General features: G+C 60.4%; 1 protein-coding gene across 1 annotated transcript; it reads left to right on the top strand.

The window, feature by feature from the left end:
• The first annotated feature begins 4,631 nt into the window (after positions 1-4,631).
• FGF4 (fibroblast growth factor 4) lies at positions 4,632-8,297 on the top strand. Its single transcript, XM_045068878.1, has 3 exons — positions 4,632-4,971; positions 5,532-5,635; positions 6,203-8,297. The coding sequence occupies exons 1-3, from the start codon at positions 4,632-4,634 to the stop codon at positions 6,377-6,379; spliced, it is 621 nt and encodes a 206-aa protein (XP_044924813.1). The 3' UTR covers positions 6,380-8,297.
• Positions 8,298-10,533: the final 2,236 nt, after the last annotated feature.

The following is a 10,533-nucleotide window of genomic DNA, read 5'->3' as shown; positions in this document are numbered from 1 at the left end:
GTCGCTTCTTTCACCCCACCTGACCCGGGATGATCCCTCTGAGGGCCCTGCAGGCGGGGCGTGAGCGGGTGGGGGTCCGGCTCCCCCCACACCAGTGTTTCCCATCCACCTGCACAGAGTCCGGCTGATTCTCATACACCCACAGAAACAAGAAGACCCCCAGAGTTACTGGGGACCAGGGTCGGAGATGCTAGGACCCGCTGAGCTTGGGGCCAGGGGAGCCACTCCCCACCACACCTCCAAGGATAACCCCTCGTCTTCCTGGTGGTCGGCCCCCAGACCCCTAGGATAGGCACTGTGGGGTGAACTAGGACCCCATCCGCGTCCACAGGCCTGCCCTCCACCCCCAGCACCGACTTCTCTCTTCTCGAATACTCAGGAGTCTCTACCTCTGGGCCTCTGCCTGCTGCCCCCTCTGCCTGGAGAACCCCAGCCTCCCCTTGAGGGGCTCCTTTCCCTCTCGGGCCTCCCACCGAGCACCATGAAACAGGGCATCGTGTTCAGCACACCTGGGTGGGTCCCTTCTGGCTCCAGCTGTCTTTGATTTGCGACACGAGAAGGAGCTGGTAAGGCGCAGGGGAGCCGGTAGAGCATTTTATGATTTTCCAAGTGGAAAGCTACAAGGGTTGTGATATCGGGTCCCGGAGCTTGATCCCCGCCCTGGAGCTCACCAAAGAATTTCACCTACACGGTTCGATCCCTAACACCCACATGTGGCAGACAAGGTGGGGACCATGAGGACCCTGAGGACCATGAGGGGAAACTGAGGCAGGAAGCAGTGTGGCTGGGAGCTTGGGCTTTGATCCAATGGCCAAAGGGCTTGGGTCCTGGGTCTGCCCTCTGTTAGCTTCATGATCTTGCATGAGGTGCCGAGGGATGCTGACGGGCACAGCCCAGCTTCCCTGCTGCAGGAAGAGAGACGGGGGAACTGACCCACCAAGCCTGGCCCCTGACAGCACCCAATAAACGTCCTGGCCACATTCTGGAAAGGTGCTGGGGCTCGAGGTCTGGTTATGCATCTAATCCTCATTCTCCCCACAACCGTGTGGAGGTGGATCCTGAGCACAGAGAAGCCAGCAGGATGCCCGTGGCGACATGGTGGGGGAGGGCGGTGAGGTCACCGGCCGGGCCTGCCTGGTCTAAGTGCTAAACACGCATCATCTCCTTATAATCCCCCAGAGCTGTTGGGCAGGAGCACTGCGAGTCCTCCATTTGCAGATAGGGAAACTGAGGCATGGCTCTCCAATTCTCCCCGACTTGAATATCTAATATGTACATAGATGTCCCTACCCATCTATCCCCAGGGCAGACAGCTTTACTGATCTGCACCTGTCACTCGGCCCGGGCTGGGTCAGCCCCCATGTAAAAGAGACGCCAGGAGAGTAACGAGGGACAGGTCCCATGTGTTCCCTAGAGCCATCAGATTCCGAGATGGAAAGGAGAATGGTGCTGCTTCGTAGGGACAGCGTAAGGAACCGGGGTTGGGGGACAGGTCGGGGCAGGGATGGGGTTAGTGCTCATGGAGGCAGGGATTTGGTTTGGGAAGAGGACAGAGTTCCAGAGATGAACGGGAGTGCTGGACGCCGGACGGGGAACGTGTTTCACGCCACTGAGCTGGGCACCTAGAAATGGTCAGGATGGAAAATGTTATGTGTATTTTACCACAGTAGAGAACAAAAACAAAAACCAAAAAGCTACAAGGCGTGGGAGGGATCTCCCCTGTCTTTGGATGTCTGAAAGAAAGCAAGCATCCCCCGTTTCTTGGGGGGTTTGGATTGGTGTAGACACGTCTATACCAATGGCCATACCCTTCTTCTTGACGTTTGCAGGGAGGATCTATTGTGAGGGCTGCGTGGAGGGAAGGAAGCCGGGCAGGGAAAGCAGTTACGGGGTTTGCCAAGCGACCCCAGCTCCTGGGCCCTCCCTGTCCCAGCCCAGGACAGGGATCGAATTTATACCCTGCCTTTCTTTATTGGGAGTAGTATTAAGCCAAGTTGAGTTCTTAACAGCTGAGTGGGTAGTTCTGAGAAGCCCTGTCACTCCTAGAAGACCAGACCCCTGTCAAGATACAACATTGGCTGGTGGGGGGTGGGGGTTCTGGAGGTTAGAGAAGGTCATGGGCGGAGGAACCTTCCTTCCGCCCCTCTGGTCCCTGGCGATGATGCAAGGTGAGCCCCACCCCCTCCCCCCCAGGATAAAGACATGCAAAATTGGAGCCAGGCCCTGTTGGAACCTCACGGGGCTTGCTGCCCAAGCACCCACTGTCCTGGTAAGGCTGACATCCAGCCCGACTGTCCCGCCCAGGAGGCACCACTGTGTGCCCATTTTACAGATGGAGACACTGAGCGCCATCGGAAGTGCAACAGCCAATGTTCCAGGGCCGACAGGGAGGGGGCCTGGGTTCAACCCTGAAGCAGGAGGCGGAGAGTCCAGACTGTCCACAGGGTCCCCCATGCTTCCTCGGACCCCAGGTCCTTGGTGAACGGGGCCCGTTTGAAGTCCTCAAGGAGACTGGGATCTGGAAACATTAGTCACCTTGGTCCAACGATTCCTTCAGGTTCAAGGGAAAAAAGTCTGTGGGAGATGGGGGTGGGCGCAGGGCGGACCCCGAGAGGTCCTGCCACACCCTCACCTGACGGCTGGCGGATCCTGCTGCGCTTCGGCTCGCTCCGCTGGACCCTTGAGGGGGCCTGCAGAGGTAAGGACGGGCTGAGAGACGCGCAGTCGGCTCCCAGCTCCCGGCACCCCTGCTGGCTGTCAGTCCCTCTCAGGACAGTGGCCAAGGGCACCCACTGTGTGTAGGTGGGCCGGAGTTCTGGGAGAGGGACCAGAAGAGCCAGCCGCTGAATTCCTGCAGGGAACTCGCCGGCAAATAGAAGAGCGGGAAGGACGCTCCCTGCGGGGATCCTGGGAAGAGGGACCACACCCTGTGAAGACCCCGCCGGGAGGCACCTCCTGGGCCCAGAGGGAGACAGAAAGGACTTGGGCCTTGTCTCTCGGTCCCCTGCATGGGTGCCCTGGCCAGAATCATCTTCTTGGGCCCAGATCCAAAGTCTCATTTGGGGCGCCCCAGGTCCCCAGCGCAGCTCTGGAAGGCCCTGGCCTGGGTGGGCGCTGCTCCAGTAGGCTGCAGGCCCGGAGGGGAGCAAAGAGCCTCACGGAGGAGGCTGGAGACCAGGTTCCCATCCTGCCAAGGCTCCCCTGCCTGGGCTTCAGGACAAGACACCTCAAATCTCCCAAGTCCCCTCTAGTGGGGTGAATGAGCCCCAGTAGGGTTCAGAGGTTGGGTCCAAGGACTCCTGAGGCCGGAGTGGGTGGGCAGTGGGAGAGGCTGAAATGGCCCGGGGATGTCTCTGGCCACAAGTGCAGGGGCAGCAGTGGGGGGTCTGGGACCCTGCAGCCATGGCTGGGCAGGACCTGCTGGCAGGTGGTAGCAAGGCCCCTCAGTCACCACAGAAAACAGGGACTTCCACACCTAGATGAGCCAGCACCTAGCTGGGCCTCTGGTGAGTCCTGCCTCCATCAGGCCATCATGGGCTCAGAGGGGAGTGGTGACGGCAGGTGTGCAGGGTGGAGTGCTCCAGAGGCTTGGCCTGGGTCCCCACTGGAGAGGGGGCTCCTGTGAGTGGGCGGGGAAGGGGCTGCAAATATCCTGCCCTGCCCTGAGCCCTGCCACCTGCGCTTACCTGGAGGACAATGTGTGTAGAAGGTGCAGGGCTGTGGCCTTTCCTGGGCGCACCCCACCACCTCACCCCCTGCACTCCCTTAGCAGCACCCACTGCCCAGGCGATGCCTCTACCTGGCTTCCAGAATTCCATGTAGCCTGCAGGGGGCCAAACCAGAGTGCGGGTTGGGGGAGAGGGGGCCTGCCTCCCCCAGCTTCTGGCGCTGGGTTCTTCCTTCCCTGGCAGGTGCTCACTTCGCTAACTGCTCTAACCTACCCCCCAAAACCCAGGCGGGTCTGCATGATCCCAGCAAAGGAACCGGGTTCCCGGGAGTGGCTGCTGGGAACCGAGGGTGCCTGGTTAGGGCAGCACTCCAGCTGCTGGCGCAGAGGCAGAGAAAGGGACAGGCAGGGACAAAGTGCGGGAGGCAAAACTTTGGCTGGGAGGCAGGAGTGGAGAAGACGCGAGGGGCGGGACCAACAGGTCGGTGCGCCGGTGAAGCCCGGGGTGGGGGCCGGGGACCCTCCAGGTGGCACTAGCGGCGCTCGTCCCGGCCGCCTCCCCTCCCCCTGCCAGCCCTGATTGGCAGGCGGCCTGCGACCAGCCGCGAGCGCCACAGCGCCCCGGGCGCCCAGGCGAACGTGAACGGCCCCCCGCGGGAGTAGGAGGGGGCGCCCGGCTATATATAGTGGCTCGATCGCCGCCGGCCCAGCGCGCAGGGAGGCGCGCACAGCTCCGCGGGGTCCCAGCCCGGGTAGCGCGTCCTGCCCCGCCGCCCGACCTCCATGCAGCCCGGGTAGCTGCTGTCGCCTGCGGGCCCCGTCCCTTGCCTCCCGCTGCTCCACCGGCCGCGCACTCCCTGCCCCGGCCTCGGCCCCGGCCCCGGCCCCGGTCGTGCGCTCCCGCGGGCCGCCCCAGGAGCAGCTCGGCCCCGCGGCTTCCCGCGCGCACCGCCCGAGGGCGGGGATGGCGGGGCCCGGGGCGGCCGCGGCGGCGCTGCTCCCGGCTGTCCTGTTGGCGGTGCTGGCGCCCTGGGCCGGCCGAGGGGGCGCCGCCGCACCCGCCGCACCCAACGGCACGCTGGGGGCCGAGCTGGAGCGCCGCTGGGAGAGCCTGGTGGCGCGCTCGCTGGCGCGCCTGCCGGTGGCCGCGCAGCCCAAGGAGGCGGCCGTCCAGAGCGGCGCGGGGGACTATCTCCTGGGCATCAAGCGGCTGCGGCGACTCTACTGCAACGTGGGCATCGGCTTCCACCTCCAGGTGCTCCCCGACGGCCGCATCGGCGGCGTGCACGCGGACACGAGCGACAGTGAGTGGGGCGGGCCGGCGGAGGGGTCGAGGGGCGCGGGGCAGCGGCCGCCCTTTCCGCCCCGCGCACGGACGGAGGTCCGAGCTCGCACCTGCTGGCTGCCGTGCGAACTGGAATGGACTCGGGTTCGGGTCCCTCCGGCTCAGGGACACAAACACTCTCGGCGCCGGGAGTGCCCGGGGTGGGGGGGCGGCCTTTGCGCACCCGGCCGAACCGGCCCCACCTCCCCGCCTTCGGAAGCCCGGGCTTTGGGTGCGGAATTCCAGCGCCTGCGCCCGTGGGCACAAGGCAAACGGCGCGGCCAACCGGCACCCGCGGGGGTCCGGGGGGCCCGCGGAGCCGACCGGCTCCTCCTGTGCCGGACTGGGCGCCGCCGCCGCGGGGCCGGGACGGGAGGCCGGTCCCTCCGCGCCCGCGCAGGCTGGCTTCCGGGGCCCCCTTACGTCCACCTCCACCCTAGAAACTGGGGTCCCGGTGGTTCGCAGGAGGAGGACCGGGTCCGGGACAGGTGGGATGGGCCAGGGTCCCCTGCCCGGGAGTGACCCGCGCTGCGCCCCCAGGCCTGCTGGAGCTGTCGCCGGTGGAGCGGGGCGTGGTTAGCATCTTTGGCGTGGCCAGCCGGTTCTTCGTGGCCATGAGCAGCAAGGGCAAGCTGTACGGCTCGGTGAGTACCTCCGGCCGGTAGAGCCCCTTCTCCCGCCGCCGCCGCCGCCCGGGCTGGGACAGCGAGGGCAGGACGGCCCAGGCCTGCATCCCGCCTGCTGCTGGGGTGGGTCAGGGAAGTGGCTCCGCCTCCCCACAGGACACAAGTACCCGGGGGCAGTGCCGGCCACCCGGGGCCTGTCCCAACGAGGGGCGGAGAGCCAGGACGGGAACAGTGTACTTTCTGCCATCCCTGAGCGGCACCTTCTAGTCCAGGAAGAGGGGACATTGGCAGCCCTTCCCTGTGGCGTCTTGCTGGGGGGTTCCAGAAGGCAGGACTGCAGACTGTAGGGGGGTCGTGTGTAGATGAAATTCTCTGGGCCCCCAGGTCCAGGCAGGTGGCTGGAGCCCCAGTGGCCATGGACTGGCCACTTAGATGCCTGTGGGGGTCTCGGCACCCCAGCATCCCAGGAGGGACCTCTCAGCCCGTGCAGGGCTGGGTCAGAAAAGAGCCCCTGACAGGTGGCCCTCAGGGGTCCTTGAAGGGCAGGAGGGGGCCCCACCTGACACTGTCCCTTCTCCCGCCCAGCCGTTTTTCACAGAGGAGTGCAAGTTCAAAGAGACCCTCCTCCCCAACAACTACAACGCCTACGAGTGCTACAGATACCCCGGCATGTTCATCGCCTTGAGCAAGACCGGCAGGACCAAGAAAGGGAGCCGAGTGTCCCCCACCATGAAGGTCACCCACTTTCTCCCCAGGCTGTGACTCCCGGCGTCCCGCCTCCAAGTCCCGGACAGTCAGGAGACTTTCTTCAGATGGACGGTCTAATGCAAGAGTAGGTGTAAGATATTTAAATTAATTATTTAAATGTGTATATATCGCCACCAAATTATTTATGGTTCTGTGGGTGTGTTTTGTATTTTTCTGGGGAAAAAAAAAAACAAAAAATGACCCCCAAAATCCCCAACCCTGAGTTTTCTGGGTAAGACGGTGAAGACCTTTCCACTGGCTGTATTTAACTTGTCAAAAAGTTGTCACAAGTGTGCTGCTACTCTGTGTTTAAAAATGGTGACATCAGACCCCAGTCTCCGCCCTGCTTTGCAGGGTTCCCCGCACGGCGGTGGTGAGCATCTCCGTGTCTGGAGAGGCCTTCCGAGCCAGCAAAGGGGACCCTCCCTGCCCCGGCTCTGCTCCTAGCACCCCCCAGCGCCTCGCTCCTTTGTGCCCCGCTGCTGTTCATGGGACATATCGCTTTACTCCGGGGACCGAAAATGCACCGTGGGAGTGCCCCGCTGCCCCTCTGTTTTTAGATCTGCCAAGACTGACCTTTGAACTTCGCTGTAGTCAATCTTCCTCCATCTCCCCGATGGGGGGGAGACTCTTAGACAACTTTTATAAACTCCTGTTTTCCTTTTCTGGATCAGCCACAGCCTGTGGTTCTCTGTGGCCACTGGGGTAGAGGCAAAAACAAAGCAATTTCGTAAATCTGACGGAAAGGCACGGACAGCCCGCCGGAAAGCTGGTCACGGACCGATGGGTGTGTTTGCCAACCACAACCAAAACCCTAGTGATAAAATACAAGCGTGCGGTAGCTGGTATTTCTGATCAGTAATAGAATATAGGATTTTGTTTTTTTTGTTTTGTTTTCTGGGTTTTTTTGTTTCGTTTTGTTTTGTTTTTAAATGTGCTTCCCTGTTCTTGGGGAAGATGTGGACTAGAACTTTAGAACTAGCTGTTCATTTTCGGTGAAATGTCCTTGTCATTGTGCAAAAACACTGAATGCAGTGTTTGCTTGGGGAAGGTGCTGCTTCTCTCCGTCGCATTCCCCGGTGAAGTGGATTTCACATCTACCTCGAAAGCCCTTAACCCACTCACCCGGCAAGATCTGCAGAAAAGCTCAGACCCGGGGCAGGCGTTGGCCATCGCAAGTGGCCCTTTTTCCAAATGTGGCCAAAGAGGATTGCAGATCGCGTCGGTGCGCCCCATTGAAACCTTGTCACGTTTGAGCTATCTTTACCCCGTGATTTACTTTTAGTAAGGATAATCATGGTGAAAATATTTGCAGACAGCTGTTAGAGTGCACTGTATGGTCATCAAGTAACCTTATATTTTTTCTTTATATATTTTACAAATGGAACCCCTGTCGCCGCAGCCGAGGTGGAAAGGGGCAGGACCGGTGATGTTTAAAAAAAGTCCTGAGGTGATGGCACACGTTTAATTTTAATGAATGACTTTCTGGCGTTTATACAAAATGACCTTTAGCTCACTACCAGACATGCTCCGAATGTTTTGTCAGACTTTAATGCTCTCCTAGGATGTTTCTGAACTGCCTCCCGAATTAACTTTATGGGAGTCTCCAGACAGCAAGACTGGAAAAGGCTGATTGGAGATCGTGTCTTTCACATTCCTTTCTTAAAAATGCTTTGTTCGGATGCGAATATCGGCTTCAGACACTGTCCCCGAAACCGAAACCGAAACCGAGGCCAAGAGGAGGGAGGAAGCCGCTTGTGAAGCCGGAGGGCTGGGCTCTGTACATCGTAACCTGCTGCCCGTGCAGTGAAATAAAAACGTTTCAGTGTTAAACTGCGTCCTGGGGTCCAGGAGCCTCGCGGAGATGGGGATGCTCCGGTCTCTGCTCTGATGGTGGGGGGCGGGGCCGGAACGCGTGGCCTTTCGGGGTTTCGAGAACTCACCCTGTATTTAAGTCGTAGCTGCCGGGGACAACGGCACGAGTCTCGTCTCAGAGCCCCGTCGGGTGGTCGGGAATCAGGATGTCTTAAGTGCAGAACGTGGTCACCCTGGGCCGCCGGTGGCTCGTCAGCGAGTCACGTGGGAAGCGTATAGCGATGTCATCGGACCTCTTGAAATACTGCAAAGTGTTCGTGTTGCTGTGATGGGATTTCAGGTTTCTGTACTTCTGCCGTTTGCAGAATCTGTAGTTTTATACAGGCGCCGACCCTGCGCGATGTATGTGCTGTGCACATGGACCTGACCTGAATAAACAGAAACACTTGTCATGTTCAAAAAGAACCCTGTTGGACTTGATGTAAAGAACCGGGGAAGGTACTGAGCACGGTTAAAACCTGCCTGGAAATGCCGAGCTCTGGCTCCCTCCTGCCTCCCAGTGTCTATTTGAGGCCTCGGCCTTGCCTGGCCTGGCTTTGGGTGGGGGAGACGAGTTTCCGCCAGCCGTGTCCGCACAAATGTGGCCTTGAAGACAGGAGCCTAGTGGGGTGTGAGCGTCACAGAATTCACAAGGACTCGGAATCCTGCAGTTTGTTCTCGTGGTGTGGCCAATGCACAGCATCCCCCACCAAAGCTCAGGGCGGGCTGCCCGGGAATCGCCAGAGCGTGCCAGTCCCAGGAAGGGCATGGATGAGTTTGTGAACACGGGTGTGTAACTAGTCTCTCCTGGGATGTGATAGAGGTGGTGTGGACGGCAGTAAAAACAAAAAAAAAAAACCCTAACCCTAAGGGATCTAGAATGTGGATTTCTCGCCCTCAACAGAACAGGTCCATCACATGACAAATAGATCCCAAAAAGGCAATCAGGACTTCGGGATCTTTAATTGTACCTGTTCTGCTGTCCGAGACATCATCACCTTCTTTTCGATGCCCGTGACTGCGATGTGCCCAAGAAAGGGGCATGCTGTGTTTCAGGTTAAAGTTTTGGAGCCCCTAGTCCCCAGAATATGAGTTTGTTTGGACATAGTGTCTTTAAATAAGAGGTAACTCTGTTAAAGTGAGGTCATTCGGGTGGCCTTCAATCCATGGGCTGGGGTACTTCTAGAAAGTTCACGTACAGGGAGAAGGTCCTGAGAGGGAGGAGGCTGGGGTGCACCCCCACGAGTGGAGGAACGCTGGAGAACACTGAAAAGCGCCAGTCACCGGGAGGACGGCCCAGAGCAGGTTCACCCTCATGGCCTCAGAGGATTTGGGGCTTCCCGGCCTCCAGAAAGGGGACACCTACGTTTCCGTTGTGTCAAGGTGCCCACTGTGCTCCTTCTGTCCCTGCAGCCCGAGAGAAATTAATAGGGGCGCTTATATTTCTTGTGGGGGCAGGGGCGGTGAGGACTGGAGCGCTGACAGACGTCTGGGCTTGGCGGGTCTTCTCTGTCTCCCGTGGTTCCCAGAAGGTCTCCAGCTCAACACCGAAGGCTTCATCCAGCTGCTGGGACAAAAGCCTGCCAGGCCCGGGCAGAATCCCACAGCCGGACTGGGCCTCCAGAGTGCAATGAGCCCGGAGGCCGACGAAGAGGACACGCTCAGGAACACGTACCTGCCGCCTGGTATGGGCCGGGCACTGTGCCTAGAGCTCGGGGTGCTCCAGTGAGGAGAAGGAAGGTCCTGGTCCCCACAGGGCGCCCCTCACAATGAGGGAGGTGGTCCCACACGGGAAGCCGGGAGGCATCTGGCTAGGTAAAGGGAAGGAGGGTCAGGTGGGGAGGCAGGTGGCCCACGGTGGCCTCGCTTCGAAGTGGTTTTGAGCCAAGATTTGGAGGCGCGGAGGGAGGAAGCCATTCTTGGGAAAGCATGCCCTGCCGAGGGGACAGCCAGGGCCAAAGTACTGAGTGGGAGTCCGGGGGCAGGGGTGGGAGGGTGCCAGGATGTGGGAGTCCCCCATAGCCGGAGCGCCGGGAGGGTTCGGGAGGCCCGAGAGGCCCGTCGTGGGGACCGGGGACACGGCCCAGTGGGAGAGTCGATGGTAGGGTGGCAGGAAGGGCTGTGGGACAGGGTCCCTGTGGCCACAAGCAAAGACGCTGAGGACAAGGGCAGGCTCTGGGGTTCCTCCTCCGGCCTGTGCCGAGCACACTTGCCCTCCTCAGGGGCCCAGCCTCAGGCCCACAGCCTCCCAGCTGGGCGACCTTGGACCAGCCCCGTGACTGCTCTGAGCACAACAAACACTAACCGCTGCCTTT

This window comes from Mustela putorius, unplaced genomic scaffold, assembly GCF_011764305.1.
Source record: "Mustela putorius furo isolate JIRA1106 unplaced genomic scaffold, ASM1176430v1.1 tig00000127_pilon_pilon_pilon, whole genome shotgun sequence".
Lineage (NCBI taxonomy): Eukaryota > Metazoa > Chordata > Mammalia > Carnivora > Mustelidae > Mustela > Mustela putorius.
This window is presented reverse-complemented; position numbering and strand designations above follow the sequence as displayed.